The 20,596-nt window shown below is 50.6% G+C and overlaps 7 protein-coding genes across 7 annotated transcripts; 2 read left to right on the top strand and 5 right to left on the bottom strand.

Moving 5' to 3' along the window:
* Window positions 1-48: 48 nt before the first annotated feature.
* Window positions 49-2,167, bottom strand: BO66DRAFT_397322 (uncharacterized protein; the record flags this gene model as incomplete). The annotated part of the gene is made up of 2 exons (XM_025648586.1): window positions 49-1,505; window positions 1,738-2,167. The coding sequence occupies 2 exons, from the start codon at window positions 2,165-2,167 to the stop codon at window positions 49-51; spliced, it is 1,887 nt and encodes a 628-aa protein (XP_025508522.1).
* A 3,013-nt stretch (window positions 2,168-5,180) lies between these two features.
* On the bottom strand, window positions 5,181-6,017 carry BO66DRAFT_433807 (tyrosine-protein phosphatase; the record flags this gene model as incomplete). Its single annotated transcript, XM_025650723.1, has 1 exon — window positions 5,181-6,017. One exon carries the CDS (start codon window positions 6,015-6,017, stop codon window positions 5,181-5,183), a length of 837 nt encoding a protein of 278 aa, XP_025508521.1.
* A 764-nt stretch (window positions 6,018-6,781) lies between these two features.
* Window positions 6,782-7,966, bottom strand: BO66DRAFT_311645 (FPP/GGPP synthase family protein; the record flags this gene model as incomplete). The annotated part of the gene is made up of 3 exons (XM_025643331.1): window positions 6,782-7,470; window positions 7,534-7,771; window positions 7,865-7,966. 3 exons carry the CDS (start codon window positions 7,964-7,966, stop codon window positions 6,782-6,784), a joined length of 1,029 nt encoding a protein of 342 aa, XP_025508520.1.
* Window positions 7,967-8,455: 489 nt separating this feature from the next.
* Window positions 8,456-9,727, bottom strand: BO66DRAFT_312058 (NAD(P)-dependent alcohol dehydrogenase; the record flags this gene model as incomplete). Its single annotated transcript, XM_025643346.1, has 3 exons — window positions 8,456-8,608; window positions 8,683-9,458; window positions 9,526-9,727. 3 exons carry the CDS (start codon window positions 9,725-9,727, stop codon window positions 8,456-8,458), a joined length of 1,131 nt encoding a protein of 376 aa, XP_025508519.1.
* A 625-nt stretch (window positions 9,728-10,352) lies between these two features.
* BO66DRAFT_433804 (uncharacterized protein) lies at window positions 10,353-11,658 on the bottom strand (the record flags this gene model as incomplete). Its single annotated transcript, XM_025650722.1, has 2 exons — window positions 10,353-11,135; window positions 11,224-11,658. 2 exons carry the CDS (start codon window positions 11,656-11,658, stop codon window positions 10,353-10,355), a joined length of 1,218 nt encoding a protein of 405 aa, XP_025508518.1.
* Window positions 11,659-14,752: 3,094 nt separating this feature from the next.
* On the top strand, window positions 14,753-15,187 carry BO66DRAFT_433803 (uncharacterized protein; the record flags this gene model as incomplete). The annotated part of the gene is made up of 1 exon (XM_025650721.1): window positions 14,753-15,187. One exon carries the CDS (start codon window positions 14,753-14,755, stop codon window positions 15,185-15,187), a length of 435 nt encoding a protein of 144 aa, XP_025508517.1.
* A 2,090-nt stretch (window positions 15,188-17,277) lies between these two features.
* On the top strand, window positions 17,278-18,422 carry BO66DRAFT_397318 (uncharacterized protein; the record flags this gene model as incomplete). Its single annotated transcript, XM_025648585.1, has 4 exons — window positions 17,278-17,292; window positions 17,459-17,466; window positions 17,625-17,749; window positions 17,797-18,422. The coding sequence occupies 4 exons, from the start codon at window positions 17,278-17,280 to the stop codon at window positions 18,420-18,422; spliced, it is 774 nt and encodes a 257-aa protein (XP_025508516.1).
* Window positions 18,423-20,596: the final 2,174 nt, after the last annotated feature.

Here is a 20,596-nt window from a genome sequence, read left to right as displayed (position 1 = left end):
CGGCGGTCCTCGCCACTATAAACCAACAATACTGACCTAGGAAGACCATCAAAAACTATATCCAGCCAGCGATGAAGCCGATGATACATCGGCGGTGTTGGGAATGACTTGAGCGCCCGTGGAATCAATTCCAAACAACTCCGATAGATCCAAGTCGTCGGAGCTGAACTCCGGCCATTCGTAGTCAGAGGTGAGCACAGTCGCAGTCAACGAGGCTGCTTCGAAGTTGCCGTCCCGGCAAGAGTTCTCGAACAAATCCAGCGTATCATGAAAGTCCAGTGCGAGGCGCTCTCGGATGCGTGTCACGAAGGTCCTGGCGGCGACGTGGTCGGTGCCCAGGACAATATCGCGTTGATAAGTGACTTTCGGGTCATTCCAGTCCCTATGACCAGACAAGGCCTCTCCCAGCGCAGAGGCACAGTCAAGGCGAGTCTCGTAGGGCTGCTGCTGCTGCTGCTGCTCATGACTGCTCGGGACAAAAGTGGCTTCCGTGCTAGTGAGGGTGTCTAACAGGAGGGCATCACTAGTAGCTATGCAAGCAAGATCACCTCCGCCCACCATTACCTGTGACAGGTTCAAGAGTGCACTACCCGAGAAGGTGGATTCAGCCCGTCGAAGAGTTGGCTTCATGATGAGAAGATCCCCTGGATTGAGCGTCACGTTTACAGGCTGCAGATTCAAGGCGGGTTGGGCTTCTGCATGAGATCCGGGAACCAGGTTGACCAGATGGTTGACAGCGAGGGTGGGCAGTAGGATGCTGCTCTGAATGCCGTTCTCGCTCTGGTCCCATGGGAGGTTCGGGGGTGCCAATGGCTGACGATGCATGGTGGGTGCCACTCCGGGGCAATGAACAAATTTTGACACCCTATCTGGGCGACAGGCCACAATAATCGCATAGTAGAGTGGGTCTTGCTGGATCATCTCCCGGAGAAGGCCATAGCACTTTCTCCCTAGCTCTTGCCCGTTATTGTCGTATGCATACCGAGTCAATGCATTTTGCACCCGCTCTCCGATGCCATAGCCTTTCAAATAATTGAGGTATCCTGGAACAAGGAGATACCCCTGCTTCTGCCAAGAATCCCAGTCTAGGCTCGCCCCTAACAACTGTTCAAGAGTCGAAGTCTCCACCACTGTTACATCGTTGATAGCGAGCTCAGGCGTTGCCTCTGGGGGGATGGTGCGGATGTCGAAGTTCGCCAGCTCTTCTGCCTGACTCTGTTCGGCGAGTGTCTGCTTCGCTTCCCCATTTCGGAACTCCTCCAGAGCCTGGATGATCTCCCACCGGGGCTTTTCCCCCGTGTCTGTCTGCATCATCAACTGATACAACTCCCCAAGGTGCTGGTCACATATTTGGCTCCAGGAAACTGAGTAGATCCAGTCCGTGAACTGATCCCATTCAAGATCACGCATTGGAGAGTTTGTCTTCGAGAGTAGAGCCGTGAAAGGAATGCAGCTCGGTGCACATTTGCATATGTCATCAATCTCAGTGGCTGCGACGGATTCATCTTGAAGAAAAATGGTTTGTCAGCCCCGATGAAGCTTATCTAGGATTGCAGAACCAGATATCAGGGACCTTGCCTGTCCTTGGCCGCCTTTTAGGCTGAAGGTGCTGAATAGTCTGCAGGGCACGGTTGACGTCGCTCGCCATTAGATAGGGATATTTTCGGCTGCGGGCAGGGCGCTGCTTCATCGATTTGTGGAGCAAATCGACCGCCTCGGTCAGTCGGCTCGCTTTACTGAGGGCTGCTAGCAACGAGAGCAGGTGCTTGCTCCAGAAAGGTGGCTGAAGCTCGCTCGGGAGCGCCGAAACATAGCTAGTTCGCCAATTCTGCCAGATGAGTCTGGCGCTCAGCTGTTTGGCACGATCGCTCTTGCTGTGGCGTAGCAGGACTGGGCTGACAAGGTTGTTATAGTCAATGGATTGACTGTACTCTTCCAGGCTTCCAAAACTCGTGGACCAAATCTGGTTTTGGCGAACATGGTCCCACGCTGCGCTAATCAGCGCAGCTGCTTGCTCGTCGATGGTGGTACCCCGGGTCAAGACGTCGGTAAGGACATCCAAATGTTCCTCCACGGGGTACGACTGCAAGAAGCACCGGACTATATTCTCCGGACGACTGCCCGGGCTCTGCAGTAACTGTTCTGCAATGACATTCGTATAGCCCATGTTGGTTTGATTACTGTCGTGTCTTCTTTCTGTGGCTTCCCAATGCTATCTCAATCCCACTTATATATTGCATCGTCTAAAGTTTCCTGGTTCATCGCGCTTAGAGCGGACCCACATTGCGGATTGCCGGTGTCAGGAGTCTCGCCCTATGTCAAAAAGTATCGCACGGATCTGCATTCCTTCACTCAAAGCCCAAGGCGTTCATGGCACCGGTGACACCTACATCCCCTGTTCACTGCCAGGAACAATTCGTAATGTAACCTCCGCTAACCCTTCTCGCAAGCTAACAAGGCACTAAAGCCTATAGTCAGCTTCATGTAGTCGCTCTTGTTGCCTGATTGGCCCACAGATCAATTATCCACTCAACAAAAATGACTCTCCAGGCTTTTACCATGTCTGACAGATCGGAAATGGAGGGGTTACAGTCCGATCCGGGAGGACTGGCCTCGATCGAAGCCTTGGTGGACTATATGGAGACGAGAGGAAACACCCAGGAACACCCCCATCGAATCTGCGCTTCCTTCCAAGACGTGATCAAGCCTATCCACCATATGGCTCTCCGTACACTGAAGATCTGCCCAGACCTCCTCCTCTCCCCGAAAGAGCTACACTGTTGGCCCGAAGACGGGGAGAACCGACGGGCAAGGTGACGGCAGCTCCACTTGCATTACTGCAGTTCGGCAGTAAGAAGTTGATCTGATGTCTAAGATCAGGTGCGATTTTAGCCAAGCATCAACCACCCTGTGACGGCAGGACGGAGACAACCTACAGAGGAAGTTCATTCGTTTTCTCGATCGCCACCCATCTCGTTACATATTTCCTCATTTCGCTTTTCCCGTCCGCCCAACAGGTGTGTAGCTCACACATTTCCCGGTATGCGCAACGAGTAATGCTAGCTTTGCACATAGCTTCATGGGAACTCGTATATGCACGAAGATCTCACACGATCCGCAGGAATATCTCCTCTCCGACATTCAGGTAGCGGGGGCCTGCGAGATAGGAAGTTGACCGGTGCTCCACATGCAGAGCCTGCACATATTGTTGCATAGGCTGATCAGTATACAGACGCTGCTACCGGGCACTCTGTCTGGTTCATCTTCGAGGCGGCTAGGAGGAAACGCAGGGGCTGAGCATGTGCGTCGGAAGACGGCCATTCCACGTTCCCCACGCCACCCCCCTGCGCACTGCATAATGGCTTGGCTGAAGAAACAGCAATCGTAGACTAACTTTTTGCCACCAATCCTACCAAGGCTAGTATGCAGCTGCTGCATGGACCTCCACCTAAGGCTCCTGGATTCCTGGTTCTGACTCCCGGTGGCCCTGCACTCCCGGCAATCCACATTCGGAGAAACTTATTTTGCTAAACCCACACGTGAGCTGTCATCGATTCGAGGACGGCTCTGCACATAGGGCAAGCTGAGATTTGCGCAAGTAGCACTCTCTCCGCCATAGAACTAGCACAGAGGACTTAGCGTTGTAGACATCTCAGCTCGAAAAAAGAAAATACGGGAAAGGAAAAGAAAATGAAAGAAAAAGAAAAGAATTGTGGAGAAAAATAAAAAGCAAAAAGTGACCGAGAGTTACTACGTCAATGCACGAGCAAATCATAAACCTTACACATCCGGGACTGGCCAACAGCAGCGTGACGATCTCCGCCGTGACCAAGACCCAGTGTGCTAAACCCTCATGTGGAGCTTCCAGCCCTCATATTTTCGATCTCGGCTAACCCCCTGGCGCGATCCGCGGCTCCAGATCATGATTACTCGGGTGTTGGCTGGCGGGACCACCGGCAGTGTGATTGAGGAGTCTGTGAATAGCCTCGTGAAGCGCTCGCCTTCCGATAAGCTCTGCTGCTCCTTGACTGTCATGCTGCATCCAGACCCGAGACCTCAAGAGCAAGAGTTCCTTGCCTCCAATTCTCCGCTCAAGACATGCGCTATGGAGGCCAAGAGAGGAGCTCGAGTCTCTAAATGCTGCTGATATCATTCGAGACGCCTTTGCTCAGTGTAGCCGTCACTGTAATTCTTTTTACGTGGGTTGTTTCTACGGCCAAGTTGCTGCAATCAGGTGGGATGCGATGGGCATGAACGTTTTGATCAAGTGCGTGCAATGGTCCCTGGTGGCCATTCAAGAGGACCATCTCTCAAACATGCGGAATTGCGCTTTTCAGGGTTCGCTGCTGCAGCTAGAAGCCCAACGTGGTTAATTGGGACGGAGGCCGGGGGTAGATGGTAGTCACCTACACACAGATCCCCACCACGGTTGTGAAAAGTGGTGTTGGAGGCGAGCCTCACCTCGATAGTAGCGCGAAACTGCTCCATGTACCACATTTGGAGCGCATCACATGGAATCCCTGCCTGTGTCAACAATATTGAGGCGGACTCCTCCTTATCTACTGGACAGGATGTCGCCCCGGTTGTGGAAAGCAGTGAATATCTGATTGCTCGCAAACACAGTCTCCCAACTTCCCCAAAGTGAGACACGAGTGTCTCGATATGTACTGAAGTGTACGTGATGGAAATTTATGTCATACATTGTTTAGTACATAGAGGTAAATTTGACTCACAAATAGTCCCCGAACCGATCCTCCACTACTTATATTTTCGACTTTCAAGGACTATTCGAAACCATATATCCCGAGTTGCGACCAACTGCCAGCCTCGCGTCCGAGGCCCTGTTGCATTATGCTCGTCAATGCTAACTTCTAAGTGAACTTCAACAACGCATTGCCTGAACAAGCATGTGTTCACTAGATTGGGTGAGGTAATCCTGAAATAGTCAGATCTTGGGGAATAACACAGCTAGCCCAGGTTGGCTAAGATTTGACGAGTAGTGCTGCCACTAGAGGCATCCATAAACAACACCCGGCCTTGCATGTGCAGTAACGCAGGCAAGGCATAACAGGAGTAAAATAAGGAAAGCTTGAGGAGCCCCCTCTCTCTCAGAACTCAACATTCTACAAACGATTTGAGGGTTCCTCCTCTCCCACCGCGGAGAATCAAGCACATCCTCACTACTCCAGCAGCACCTCCCGCAACCTCACAACCTCATCCTCGGAGAACCCAAGTTTCCTCAGATACCCCTCCCCGCCACCATACCTCTCGTTGAATAGCCCCAGAAAGCCAGACATATACTCCTTCGCCGCACAGAGATACGATCCAGGGGCAGCATAGCAACCCGACCTCGCTCCTGCCCCCACTCCCAACTCATCCCCTTCTCCCTCCCCGTGAAGCCGCCGCAACCCCTCCATGCGCTCCCGCATCCGTCCTGCCACCTCCCCCTCCGAGCGATGATAATCCTCCACCACATCCGCATCCGCCACGCCCAGCGCCTTCAGCAAGATCGCCACGAAGACGCCCGTGCGATCTTTCCCGAGCTCGCAGTGCACCAGCACACTCCCGCCCCCGGCTGCCGCTGACGGATGCCGCAGGAGGTAGGCAAAGAGTTGCCGGAAGGCTGGGGCGCCGGACTCGGCGAGGAGGAGGTAGGTGCGTGTGTAGGCGGCGGTGCGGATCGCGGCGTCGGCGGCGCCGCTCTCTGCGAGGAAGCGGGCGAGGGTGGCGCGGTGGTCCTGCACCTCTGCGGCGGGGACGGGGTGCAGAATCGCGCACTGGACGAGGGACGGGGTGGATGTCGTGAGTTGATGGTGTTCGGCGGTGGAGCGGAGGTCGAAGATGGCGGTTAGGTTGAAAGAGGTGATCAGGCTGTCGAGCTGGTGCTGGGAGAGCTGGTCGAGGCTGCCAGACCGGTAGATTAGGGCTTTGCGGACGCGGTGGTTGCTGGTGGTGGGGAGGCCGCCGATGTCGCGGAAGTTAGGGGGGTAGTAGGTCGTAGGCGGGATTTGAGTCATCTTGGCTAGCGGTTTCCTGCTGGGGCTTTCCTCTCAGGAGTAAATTATCTCTTTTCATCCACGGATCTGTGTTCAAATCTGTGTTCTCTTTTTATGTTTCTGTGCCTTTTACACTGGACCACGGGCGTACTCCCGGACCTACGATCTCCGGCTGTCGTGGCCAATACACAAAGGGTGACAAGGTCGCGAATGCTGTAGAACAAGAAACTAGTTGCCTAAAATTGGAGAAACAGTAATAATCGGACCTATTCTTGCATTCTCAGAGCCCCAGGCTTGAGTCATACCATAGCTGTGATAGTATCTCGAGACACCTGACTCTAGGTAGACTTAACCTACAGTCAAGCCAAGGAGGACATAGGTAGAGGAGGTATAACCTAAGGTTGATGATATGCTTTGTTTCTATATCAAACTCGTCTTACTCAGCCTGATATACAAAGAATTCATATCCTATGTTTATGTGAACCGTGAGGAAGGTAACTAATTTTCAAACTCATAAAATATCTTCACTTACAGCCAGTAGAGGGGGGAGTCCAGATTCCAACAGATACAACATACAACTACCTTCCAATTTATCCAAGGTCAAAATTAGATAACTTTAGGGGTTTTTTCAAGATCTTGATCAGAATTTGCTTTCAAAGAGAAGCATTCAAACAGATGGCACTTCAACAGCAGATTTGTCAATAGAATCGATCAATGAGTTGATAAGAAGACCCCCATGCCACCATAAAGCTTCCCCAGCCCTAAGCCCTAACCCTCTAGTCTAGTCACTTACTGCGATCCTGAATTGTCTCCAAACAATTCTCAAATACCCTTCTCTTCAACCCACTCTCCTCACTTAGCGCCCCGATTAGATGCTCAATCCGACCAATCAGTCTGCTCCGGTACTCTTCGAATTCACGCGGCAACTCCAGCTGATCATAGACCGTCTTAACCCTCGCTTCCGCCACCGGATCCGCCAGCCCATACTCCCGCTCGAGAACCGCCCGCTGCGCAGCGTCGCCCTTCAGCAGCGCCGTGACAATCAACCACGAGCACTTGCCCTCGCGGATATCCGTGCCGTCCTTCCCCAGGACTGCCAGCGAACTGTAGTTATCAAAGTAGTCATCCTGGGCCTGGTACAGCTCCCCCATAGGGGTGACGAGCCGCATGCACGCGGCCAGGTTCTCCGGGGAATCCCGTCCGTGCAAGGTCAGCGCCAGCGCAATCGGGAGGAAGAAGGTATAGTATCCCGTCTTGGTATGGGCGATTGTGCGGTACTGGTCCATGGTATGGGTGAGGAGACCCTTCTGGCGCTCCGCGGCCGCCACAGTGTCGGAGATCTGGCCCGCGGCGGTCTGGAAGGTCGCGGCGTGGAAGAGGTTGGCGAGCGACTGGTACATGTCTAGGTTTCGACCCAGGTATTTCTGAAGCAGGACGAAGATCCCGCTGTGCAGGAGGCTGGCGTGCATGGTTGCTACAGAATATGTATTGGCTAGAGGGCTGGGAAGGGTTTTGCTGGGAAGATACTTTCACCTACCTAGCTGTCCAACCCCCTCCAATGTGTACCAGCAGGGCTTGCCGCGGCGCATTGAGGACCCGTCAATCAGGTCGTCGGTGATGAGAAAGTAGGCCTGGAGGAGCTCAACGCACCAACCCACCACATTAGCATGTAGGGCTTCGGTTGTGAAGAGCTCGCGGTCCACGAGGATAGAGGAAGTCGAGGCTACGAACTTCCCCCGGCGGCAGTTTCCACCCGTGGTGTTGTACTCGATGGCCTGGTATGGTGAAGGATGCAAAGTTACTTTTCAGTTGCTATCCGGTCTTTGGGTTCCCTATGATGAGTGGAAGCACGGGCAAAATTGACGCACCTTACGGTAGCTTTCCACCAGTTCTGGGCCCAGGCCCATTGCCGTGGCATATTCGCAGAGATCTTGCACCAGAGCAGGGAGGTAGCTTTGGAAATCGCTCATTGTCGGTGCTAAGTGGTCGATTTTTGATTGACGAATGAGGTTCTCTGAGTGCTCGACGGATAATCCACTCTAGACTGTTCTTGAGACGAGAATTCGTACCCGTAATGCCTTGTCACTATTTATGGACTGGCTCACTTGGATTATCCTGGCTACTCCCGGTGATTTCGACCCCCGGGGTTCATTTGGACAGTCGGGACACAGAAAGTTGACCCGAGCATACCTCGTCCGATTCGATGAAAAACAACCCGGATCAATGCAACAAAAGTCTTTTTTCTCCAATAAAGAGTGTATGATACGCCATAGAGAATAGATTCTCGTCATCAACATGCGCACAGGACCTGAGTAAAAGAATTCGATTTCTACAATAGTTTATTTATATTCTTATTTTGTCCATACACACTGTCTTTATAGCAGCATATTGTTTATTTCTGGTCACCAAGAGATGAATAATGGCAATTAACGTTAACTCTCATTAGCATAGCACTAAACCTACAACGCCCCCCAGCGCAACACAGCTTTGACAGCCCTCCCATTCCTTACATCCGTAAAAGCTATTTCATAATCTTTGACCTGGTAATAGGTGACCAGTCGCTCAACCGGAAACTCTCCCTTCTTGTTCAGTTCAAGCAGGTATGGAATAAGCTGGAGTAGTAGTTAGTCTCGCATAAGGTAGAGTGTAAGGAACCAGGGCCTAAGCCATTCAGGTAAACACAAACCACTTGACTACTACTGTCCCCAAGCATCGAGCCGATGTACTGCTTGCCACCACATAGATGCGACAAAATGTCGAGTTCGACCGTCGGCGCCGACGAGGGCATGCCGACGGAGGCGCCTTTCCCGCGCAGTGCTAAGGAATCCATCATGATGCGAATGACGGTAGCCGCGCCCGTGCAGTCGAGAGCATATCGAACCCCAACGGAATCGGTGTCTTGCCGGATCTTACCGGCGACATTCTCAACCTGGGTACTGTTGATGACGTGCGTTGCACCCAGCTCGAGTGCGAGGTCCAGTCGCTCCTGGATCCGGTCCACCGCGATGATCGGATGCGCGCCCCGGTGTTTTGCGGCCATGACCGCCGACAGGCCAACAGCGCCGACCCCGAAAATGGCAACCCCTGCCCCGGATTGCACATCGAGTGTGTTGAACACGGCTCCTGCACCGGTCATGAGCCCGCAGCCCATCGGGGGCAGCGTCGCGAGGTCGACCTCAGGCGCCAGACGAACCGCGCACGAGGTGTCAACGACCGCATACTTGCTGAAGGATGATTGCCCGAACCAGTTGCCAAACAGCCTCTCACCAGAGGTGCTCATCAGGGCACAAGAACCGTCGGGACGGGCCCCAGAGGAGTTCCGAGCCTGCAGGCTCTCGCAATAGGAGGTATGCTGGGACCGGCAATGGTTACACGAGCCACAGGAGCTATATGATAGCATGATGTTATCGCCCGGATTGAGATGGTGGACTCCCTCGCCGACTCTTTTGATTCTTCCGGTGCCTGGGATTATTATGGTGGTGCTGGTTAGCAGCGGGGAGAAGCTCCGCGATAATTGGATATGTCACACTACCTTCATGTCCTAAAACGCCTGGGCCGGGCATCGGCAGTATCCCATCAATCGCGAGTAGGTCGGTGTGGCAAATACCAGATGTAACAATCTGCACCAGAATCTCATCTGGCTGCAGGTCCACGATTACAATATCTTCCAGACTCAACGACTTTGATTCTGATCGGACGACCAATGCCTGCGTTGAAAGTGGTTGCGACATCTTCCAGGAGTAGGATGGGGGTGTTGAAAACCCGTAGGGTGACCATAAAAGTGAATCTGAGTTATCAAGTGCAGATTGTCGTAATAGGTGCTGAAAGTGAAGTATCACTGAGTCCCAACAACACAGTGTGCGATTTATAAAGAGTTGGTCGCAAGGTAGCAGTGCGGATTTCGGACCAGGATTCGAGTTGAGATTCGACATCCGGGGCAGGAACCGGCTCCGATGCTAACGTACCCGGAGGAAGAAGGGACAAGAGAAAACGAACGCGAGTTAGAATTGCAGATAGAGATTTGGTCCCGGGAGTCCAGCTGTGGGTATTTTTTCAACGCCAAGTTCATGTAAGGTTAATTCTGGCATAGGGCTAATACTATCTGACATGATGCTCTATAGATGCCGTCTAGCAACGTTATCTGTGCCAACATTGTGGGACTGGGTTAGGTCACCGATGTTAAAAAGAAAGAACGGATTTAGATTGAATCACGAAGGCATAACGAGTTTTAAACTTATACATAAGAAACTCAGTAAAGTTCGACATGAATATTGTTGGGGGCACCATGACGGACAAAAAGTGGCACGCGCCGCCTGATACTCAACAGGTATTTCTGTGCTGTACAAACATAGCCTATCAAGGAATAATGTTCGCCGCTCGCATACGATCAAACGCCAGATACCAGGAGCTCCTAATGTCCACCTCCTCGGTGACACTGCCCCAGACCCGATGCATCTCCGATACATCCAGCTGCCGGTCGAAGTCAAGCATGCTGAAGATGACCTGCGATACAAACTCCCCGGAGACGGGGCCCTCATCCGTGACAAAGTGACCTCCAGACAGGCCTTGTCGCTTCTCCACCTCAACCCATACTGCGCGATTCTCCACGAAAAATTGCCCGGGATCGGGCCCAGGGCCGTCTCCCCCGTTCGGGCCCACACCATGAAGCCCAAAGTATTCGCAGAGTATTGGCCACCGCTCCGCCCAGGTTGTGGGACGGACAGTATCCGCGGTATTGAACAGCCGCCCGTTCCCGGACTCCTCTGGATGCAGGCTCGCGTATATGGCGAATCGCGCGACGATGTCCTGGCTGCATTCACTGTTCTGCGCCCCCCACGCCGTCGCCGTCCCGGGGAAGGCGACCGTCGCACCGGTCCCGTGAATCTCGCAGTACAGGCTGAGATAGACGGCGAGCAGCTTGGCCATCGAGCGGAAGCTGTGCGGCGCATACCCCACCACCCCGTCGGGGATGACGCCGCCGTAGGTCCACGACTTTCCGGCGGAAAGGCGCTTCAACAGATCCAGTTGGTGGAAGTAGAAAAGCCCATCGTCGAAGGGCGCCGGAAAGAAGACTTGTGTCTCCCGCAGAGGGAGCTCGCTTTCCTGAGCGAAACTGCTGACGCGCTGCAGGCCGTATATCTGAGGAAAATCGTGTCGCGGGGCATGTTGTTAGTGCGACGGAGAAAAAGCATTTCGTTGTTAAAGATGGCTCTTGCATACGACATACCTTGACACCCATGGTCATCATTACGAATCGCAACTTTGGGCTGAGAGCCTCAACGGCTGAGATTGCCCTCTTAAGCAGTTCTGTGTTGGTCGTGGTTTCAGCCTCCATATCAGGTCCCTCGAGGTACGCGCAGAAGAAGACGGTTGTAATGGACTCCACGTCTGGCACGTTAGCACTGATTCGGGCGTTGAGCTCTTCCTGTGTCCCTTGGAGCAAATTCACTCCCTGGACATGTTGCAGCTTGGGCGAAGACGGCCACTGTAAGGCCTGATGCTGTATGGGTCGGTTGGTCAGCGCCGTAACGCGATCGAAGGCTGCGGGCTCGGGATAATCATTAAGCAGGGCATTCACAACCGCCCATCCCGTGATCCCGGAGGCTCCGAAGATAAGGGCATGACTTCGGCATGCGGGTTGGAAATTCTCGACAGAGGTCATATTGATTGGTTCCAAAAAGGGTCTTTGGGGGGGGGGGGGTTCAATTTCCAGAAGATATGCTTGCACGGGTAGATAAACGAGAGAATTCGGTGAGTGTGCAGGGATACTAATGGAATACTTGACCACTGGCTGAGGGAGTCGACAATCAGCTCGCTGCTGCTAGTGTGAGTACATTATATTAGACAATTTTGGATGCATTGTTGTTCTGTGTCTGCACTGCCGGGTCTTTTGCTCCCGGCGGTCGGAAAGCCCAGGTTGGAAGACGGTAGTGATATCTTCAAGCTCTAGTCAATCACAGACAATTCACTTATTTATTGTCTTGTAGTACTCTGTCTCTTCTTGACCGTCGCTTTTGTTGAATGGTAATCAAGTAATGTGTTTGTCAAGGATCTGGGATTATGGATGAAGTCAAACTACGCCCGGCTATCTGAGAAATTTATCTAGGCAGCAGGGTCGTCAGCAATCTGATTTTCTATCATATCTAGAAATACTTAGTGGAATAGAGTAAAAAAGCAGTATGAATAAATGATCTGTTATTTGAAGCTAAGATGCAAGATATAAGAAGCCTATATGGCAATCTATCCAGATTATAGAAAAAGTCATACTAAATAAAGTTGTTAACTAGGAAAAGATTAAACCGGTAATAATCTTTTTGTTTTAAAGTAAGCTCGGATTAGTTAAGAGAAGCAATGGTAAACTATTATTGTTCATGTATCTTCCCAAGTTTTTCTCAGCAGCTTCAAAGTTTTTTCGGTTACAGAAAAGTTAAAAAAGTTTTTTAGGAATAAATCGACGACGGTAGTCAAATCTGATTTTTTTATAATTGATTCGAATGCTGTCGCTGTAGTAGGCAGCGGTATTCGATGCTGCATATATATGCGGATAAAGTTGGCAATCTTTCCAGTATCTTGTCCGAGATATTAAAACTAGCATGTGAGATAAGAACCTTTGCTGCTTAAGCCAGAATGTATTAACTTTAGGGCTTTGCCATAGTGCTTTTCTGACTATATTAAAATTAAGATCATAATCTTGTGCCAACAGCAACTCTGTAGATTCAACTTTTTGATTTTAAATAGCATATACCAAGATATTTTCTGTAATTTGAACTGCTTCTGGTTCCAGGCGAGTTAGAAGTAAGCTTATGACCGGGCTTGGGTGCTTTCCCACGGACCTGGGCCTTGGTGCCTGAGGTGCCAGCGCACCGCCCACGCGGCTGCCTTAGCTAGTTCTTCAAGATAGCCTCACATAAGAGAATCAATCCTTCTTCACCTCTCCGAGAGGCGCTGTCGCCATCAATGAAGCTTTGATTACCTCTTCCGAGATTCAGACTTCATTTCAGTGTCTGTGAAGTAGAATGCTCATCGAACAGACGTCTCTTGCCGTGTTGGCGACTATCTCTGGTTTCACTGAAAAATAAATCCGAATTCTGTTTATATATAAGCTTCAGCACCCTCCCTGTGCGTTCTGAGTTGGTTACCATATTGTAGAGCATCGCTATTATCGTAGAACAGTCGCGCTGTCGATCCAGTAGTAAACTAAAGCGCCGGGGTGACAACATACCGCTTCGAATAGTCGATTGAACACAGGGGTTTCGGGCCATCTTTTTAGGATAAATCAGAGTACGGAGCCTGCCCAGGGGACTTCTGTAATTAATATAAATGTATTCTCCAAGAAAAGAAGATTTTAAACTTGAAGATCAAACAGATACCCCATTAAGGCTCTGCTGTGACGGGTATTCTTTGCTACACACTTTAAACTTCTTTCTGTGATGGGAAGATTGAGATGAGAGCTATTAAAATTATTTACCAAAAGCCCCAGTATTTCCCGATTATAGAACTTGGCAGTTTTGTATAATATCTGCTCGGTAATCACAAATCCTATCTACTGTTTATATAAAAGTGTTATTATTATATCCAAGCCTTCAGCTCTGTTGCGTATAATCGCCTGGATATTATTTTTATTGATAATAATATCTTATTCTCATTTGTCGAATATTAAATGTATAATTTTATAGTCGTTTGCTGTATTTACTACAGCGGCTAAAAGAATCTTTTTATTCATTGATTATTTTTGGCAATTTGAGCCCGGACAAAGGTACAGTACATGGACATTTGCTCCATGGGAGCAGATCCCATGGAATGATCTTGCCGGTATCAGATATCTGTAAATCTCAACACCATTTTCCACTCCCCTTCCACTTCGACATCATTTCTCTACCAAGTCCAGAGATTTCCGAATGCAGAAGGGTTAGACAGATCAGTCGGGTCGGGCCGCAAACTTCGGTCGGGGACTACGCGCAGTTGGGCCCGCCACGGCTACTTCCCTGCCACTCATTCCACTCTATGCTTGTCATACATGCGGTGAGACGTCGTAACATTATAATCATCGGAACCCCCGTGATGCCTTCGACGAAGAACGGTACACGCCACAAGCAAAAGAGGAGTGACTTCCACCCGAGGTCAGAGGGTAGTTCGACCAAAATCAGATGTCTATGACTTGCTGGGAAGATGCACTATATATTGTGACCAAATGAGGTGCAATGCCCTTCGCGCTGCACCAAACCTTCTACGAAGCCGTTGAACGATACCCTCGGCTACTTCAAGTTGTATCCCAAGTCTAGGTGTAGCCTCACGTAGGGAGAATTCAAGCATCTTCCACCTCTCTCGCAGGTGTCATCAGATTCTGAAATTATGATGCATACGCAAAAACGTCTTATAGGGTTCCAATTACCCCTAATCTGTGAATTCCAACAAACTCAATAAAGCTGCAATCCTGTAAGAGACTTGTGTCTCATAATTCAACTAGCCTTGATGGTCTTTCATCTAGGTTTTAAGACTTAGGGAAAGAGGAATACTAGCTCAGGGAGTACTATTTACAAGATATGACCTGACTATGCACTCACTCAGTGTCCATTGTACCTTCCGCCAGCGCTCACTTTTGGAGCAGTAATGACGCAACTGACGCAATGCCGACATTCATGACTCATTACAAAATCTTTCATCTTCATGTTTCTCAGCCTCGTTACTCTAACGCAGTGCAGATACCCAACCCAAACAATCCCAAACGTATCCGAGCTCCCTTACCTCGATCCAAAATGTCCGACTCACCAGACGGTCCCTCCATAAGGGAAGAAGGGCGCCCTCAATGTTCTCAGGACGAAGAAAACTCGCTGCCGTCCCATGCGTCTACCGTATTTCACACTCCGGAGATCCTGAAGATGATCCTGCTAGACCTGGATATGCTCACATTGCTGATTTCACGTCGCGTGTGCCACACGTGGAACGAAATGATCAAGTCCTCGCTCAGAATTCAACAGGCGTTATTCTATATCCCACTTGAGAGCAAGCCACCAGACCAGCAAGCTATGAAGAACCCGCTCGTGGTTGACAAGATATGGTTCGACTTTCTCAGAAAAGAACTTGACTCGCGGTTCAGAGTCTTCGTTCCTCTCTGTAGGGGAAATTGCCAGATTCCCCGCATCGCGTCCGAAAAAAGGGAGAAGGCGTATATGCGTGCCGAGGCGAGTTGAAGACGGATGCTTCTCCAACAGCCTCCAACAGATGTTGTTCGTTTCTGGAACCCGAAAAGCTCCAACATTCCCATTGGGTGGTTTGCTGATATGGCCAATACCCACGCCAAATGGATGCCTAATAAGGATCACATTTGTATGGAGAACGTGGCATATTGGATAGACACTGGGGCGTTTTCACCGGGACCTCTCCCATTTCTATGCTGGGATGATCCAATTATCATGGGGAAAGCTGGAGGCCGCCGGAGGTTGGCTCGAGATTCCATTCTTTCTGGACACCTACTCCGGTTTGATCTCACTATCAACACCGAATCCTACGGATCCGGAGTATGGTGGGGCTCTGCAAATACTCCAGTAAAGCCTTCAACATTGAATACCTGGAGTCACAGAGAAGAGGTCCAACTGCTACAAGGAGAGCCAGCGTAAGCTTTGGAATTTGACAGAGTTGATATGCTATGCGGGTGTTCGCTCCTTCCTATCCTGGAACACTTGAGATTTGATACAGTAAACTTGATATGGTGCTCGCTTCTTCCCAAATCAAAAGGCTGTAGAATATGAAGAGAGCAGAAGTCTATAATCTTAACCTAACTACAGCTCTCTTAAACCCTTAGCCTGCAGGCCTGCAATTCTGTTTCGCCTTTTCCGAAATCCAAAAATGGCGTCTAAGAAGTCGAGCAACCTCTTGAAGAAGATGCTTTTGTGCGCTGTACTAATCTTGTGGCTTGTTTTTTTAACTATGCTGCGTGGATAATACCAATCTTGTTGAACAAGCTCAATGTTTCCAGCCAGTGTTGCAGCATCCGGCTTAGATAGCCTGAGTCAGTAGAAAATAGTCACCCGGGACTCTGACGAATTGGGCCCACTGGACAAGTGGTTGCAGACACGTGCTCCATCTCTAAACACCTAATGAGTGAAAAGGACATTGGTTGGTAGCTTTAATGGAAAATTCATCGGTCATGCAAGCCTCGATCTCATCTAGTGGGGATGTTATGACCGCCTCGATATGAAGTCTGTCTACAGAGTATTGCTCGGCCAGACGAAAAGTCATGCATCTTATGCGCCGGCTGATCTTGAAAACTTTGTGAGCATATCTGCACCGCCAGCTAAGTGACAGGCCCGGGACTGGCATGAGGAAATCCATAGGTACTGGAGCCACAGAGGCCCGACCTCGGAACCCAAACAGCCTTCCCCATTGGGTTAGGTCGGCATCAGCGGGCCAGATGAGCCCGGGGCTGTGGTACCGACGATCGCTTCGCATTCAGGACTTCAGGTATGATGTGAGCCTCCTCCGCAACTGGGTCTTACAGGATAGAATAGGTACCGGCAGATCGGAGAGTCATCACCAGGTCTCCACTGAGGTTCGTAAAGGACCATACCGACTACACAATTGATTCTCTGGCGATATCCATCGTACTCATAACTAAACTCTGAATAGTGGGTCGGCTGAAGATTGCACCAGCGGACTTGATATCCATCTTCCTCTACGCCAATCCGGTCACTCCGGTGGCTTGCAGGATGTCACGTCATAATTATGTCCGGGCCAGCCGATCAAGGGAAGGGATCGTCTAGGCTTACCTGTCAGAATTGCACCGCCTGGAAAATCCCCAATGTCTTTCAAACTGCTTAATGACCATGTTCCACCTGTGTTCCCACCCCCACCAAGGAAATCTCGAGAAACTAGTGTGGCTCTACGCAAATCGACGATTCCAGCATAGGAGGAAGCCATTCGCTACCTACTTCGCTGTGCTCTCCACCAAGGGCCGTGCTTTCGCCCCGGCGGTACGGTAACGAGTAGATTCAGCTGAAGATCTCAGCCGCAGGTATCCACACTATGGAGAAGGGAGCCTGGAACAGAGTGGGCCGTGCGACAAGATGGGTTATGATCGGACACTCTACCACATGCTGGGGTGGGGCTTATTACTGAACATAGGATCCACTGTTCGACACCGCTGGGAACCCTCCCAGCTCCCGAGGCACTTATAAACAGGTAAACAGGTGCTCTGCCCCCTCCAAGTCGTTTTGCTAATGCATCCATCTACAGGCGCATCTCTCTCCATTTAGCAAGCGAATTAAGAGGCTTCTCTACAAAAATGTCTTCTTTGAAGGTAAGTTGTTCCTCGATTTTAATCAAATTTGGCCCTAGGACGGTGGTTTTAACATAAGCCGTCCGGGCAGCAAACACTTAGCGAGTACCGTCCTGAAACAAAGGAGTTGGACGCATGGATGAATGAAACTTTTATCTTAATAAGGCAATATCTCAACGGGATAGAGGTGCTGAGGTACGTTGCTTTTTACCATCTTTTATCTCTCTCTCTCTCTCTCTCTCTCTCTCTCTCTCTCTCTCTCTCTCTCTCTTTTCTTTTTTTTAGGAGGAGGGGGTGTCATCCCCGGGCTTTTGCAAAAGAGTATACCACTAATCTTTTTTGATTTGCCATAGACATAATGTAGATTGGCGGGCCATTGCATACCACGCCATGTTCATCTGTGGCTGGTGCGATCGTTTCGATGTGACCGATGCCAAGTCCACGATGCAACAGGTTCAGGTCAAGTGCATTGAGTTCGGTCAAGCCCACGACATATTCACGAGTCGGGAAGGGAAGCATGGCCAGCCTTTGAGAAGGCCTTCTCCCAGGAGAAGGGTTTGGAGTCCCTCCGGACCGCATTCAGCACATTGGCGGGGCCCCGAGCGAAGCAGCTCGGCCCTCAGATCGTCGGGCATATGCTGGAACGTTATTCCGATACAACAATAGAAAAGTTGATCGACATGATGGTCGGCCGAATGTTGATCAGTAAGGCAACCATTAACCTCGTCAGCTTCGGCCTTGGAAGAGGTTTGATCGGAAACGGTGATTCGGAAGGCGTTGATCTCTCTGCATCCTGCGGTCGGTGGATCGGAAAGGTCTACGCTCAGGAGGCGCAGCAGCAGGCAGCCATGGATGAGTATAAGGCGCTGTGGAAGCCCACCAGCGACTTTATCGCACAGAAGGTCCTGGAGGCCAAGGACGATGCGAATAGCGCCCATAGTGCCCTGAATGCCAAATACGGCACCAGCCTGGACGCGTGCGATCTGGGGACCGAGCTAAAGCCGGCGTTGACGGCCCCAACCTGGGATGCTCTCGGTGGCGTTCACCCGGCCACTTTTGCTGCTCGTTGTCTTGTGGCTGGGATCACCAATGGTTTGAGTGAACAGGCAGGATGGTTTGGTGAGGATAAGGCGGACAATTATTGGCACTAAGATTGATTGAAGATGTCCACTATACATGGTTACAATGGCGGTCGTGGTTGGGTTTTATTGCTGTTGTATCTTAATTTGTCGGTGGACGACACTCTGACGATTTAGTCGTCTGCCCTATGCGGCCCGTTGCAGGAGGCTGACTCCAAGCAGGGTGCTTGAGTATAGACGGTTTCCAAACCTACAACTAGACCTCGGCGGAGTCTCCGACGAAATCTGCCAAGATTTACCTCTGCTACAGATTAATCTACTCAAATGAAAGCATGATCATGAGTTCTGCGTGTTGGACCTCTCAAGTTAGGTACGTATGGGCAACGGCCTTCGTGTCCTGCTTAGGGCTCCGTTGGGAGGAGGCGGCAGGTTTTGCACGTGACGGTACTGACGCATACCCTTATAGTGGGATCAGAAATTGAGAAGCATGCAATAGGTGATATAGTCACCTCAAACCCAGATTAAAAGTCTTTGTCGAATTTGGAACAAACTTTGGAAGTTATGACAAGTTGTGAAATTCGTGGCGAGGGAGGGTAGTACCTATAAAAGAATGCTGTAGGGTAGTGCCGCGTCTCGGTCACGACCTCCGTGGATGAGATCCCCAGGGTGCTGTGCAGGTGGAGGGAGGGGCACCCTCGCGGCGGTTGGGCTGGCGGTCACCGGCGACCGCTGTAGAGGTGTTTGCCAATGTGGTGAAGTATGAGAGGGTGGTGGAGGCTGAGCTGAGGCTTTAATTCAGGAAGTACTGTAAGGTGCTATGAGGTACTGTATATAGCACCAGCGCAGCCGTATGTATGCACGCTTTGCCAGGAACCCATGGAGTCATGAGCACCTGCTGCTGAGGTAGTAGTTGGAGTGATAAGTCGGTCAGCTATTACAGCTGAGAACCATGAACTGATTCAGGAGCTAGCTCGGTAGTGATGCTAGCCATATAATATTTTCTACTACGGATGCTGGTACATACGACCATAGGGTGTGGAAAATAGGGCTTCCCGTCCGCTCAGCCGTACTCAAGCCACACGCCGGGAGGTTAGTAGTTGGGTGGGTGACCACCAGCGAATCCCTTCTGTTGTATGTTTTTGCTTTTTCTATTTCGACCCCGCCAACAACAGCCACGACCACCATATATTTTCGCGACAGGTCATTCTGGCTTCTTGTCACAGTGGCTTGTAAGCCCTGTGTACATGCGCACAACCTGCGGGTGTCAGGTTTATCACGCTCTTGTCGATCCCTGTAATCTTCGGGTGGCGGTTAGTCAAACACTCCTTCCCAGTTACTGAATTACAATTTAGACTGTAGAGTATACACCGACAGGTTTCTTGGAGATGCATTGAGCAAAGACAATCACATGACGAAATCATTCTCTTGTCCTGAGAAATCATAGAGAATAAGCCAAATCGAGTAGGAATCTTAGCCGTCCTATATGAGCAATCCAAGTGAAATTGTGCTTTCGTCCGCTGAAATCAGTCTGACACTAATGAATGGGCCCCGCTCTGGTCATAGAAAGATGTTCCAGCTGGAGTGATTTAGACATCTCAGGTATGGCATCGAGTGCTACACCTCAGTGGTACTGTTTGCGGTGCCATCTCGGAACCGGGAACCTTCCTGTCGCTACTCTGACGCAAGTCTCCCAATCATGACCATTATCCAGTCAATTGACCATGGCGATGATTCTATGTGAAAAATCCTCGCTCGACCTCGATTGTTCACCAAGATCGCGCAGTTAGGACTGGATCATGATTGACGTAGGAAACTGGGCTACCAGGTTGATCGATGGATATGCCTCAAAGCGTTATCGACGTGAGAACTATCTCCCCGTCAAGTTCTTAGTATCCCCAGAATCTAGAGCCGGCAACCCATGGCGTTTGATGCATTCGGTAGTGACATAATTGACTGTCGAGGTGCAACAGAGAGGATTGAAGTAATCAGGAACCATATTCCCGCCTGCCGTGGAAGCGGATGTCCGCGGACATGTTTGCGTATAGTATAATACTCTAGCAAGCTAAATTAGACATTCAACCAATGTCTAGCGTCAGCATCATGACCTCACTTCGAACGGTCCCGAAGATCTCTCGTCTTGAACTACACGGAACTACCAAATGCAGAAGATCCAGATGGCCTTGTTGCCCCGAAAGGCCTTCAGAGGTGGCATGGAGCTCCACATGACCCAACGCATCACTTCATGC

The sequence above is a fragment of the Aspergillus aculeatinus genome (genome assembly GCF_003184765.1).
Source record: "Aspergillus aculeatinus CBS 121060 unplaced genomic scaffold BO66scaffold_2, whole genome shotgun sequence".
NCBI classification, from domain to species: Eukaryota; Fungi; Ascomycota; class Eurotiomycetes; order Eurotiales; family Aspergillaceae; genus Aspergillus; species Aspergillus aculeatinus.
Note: the sequence above shows the minus strand (reverse complement) of the source record. Positions and strands in the feature narration are given on the sequence as shown.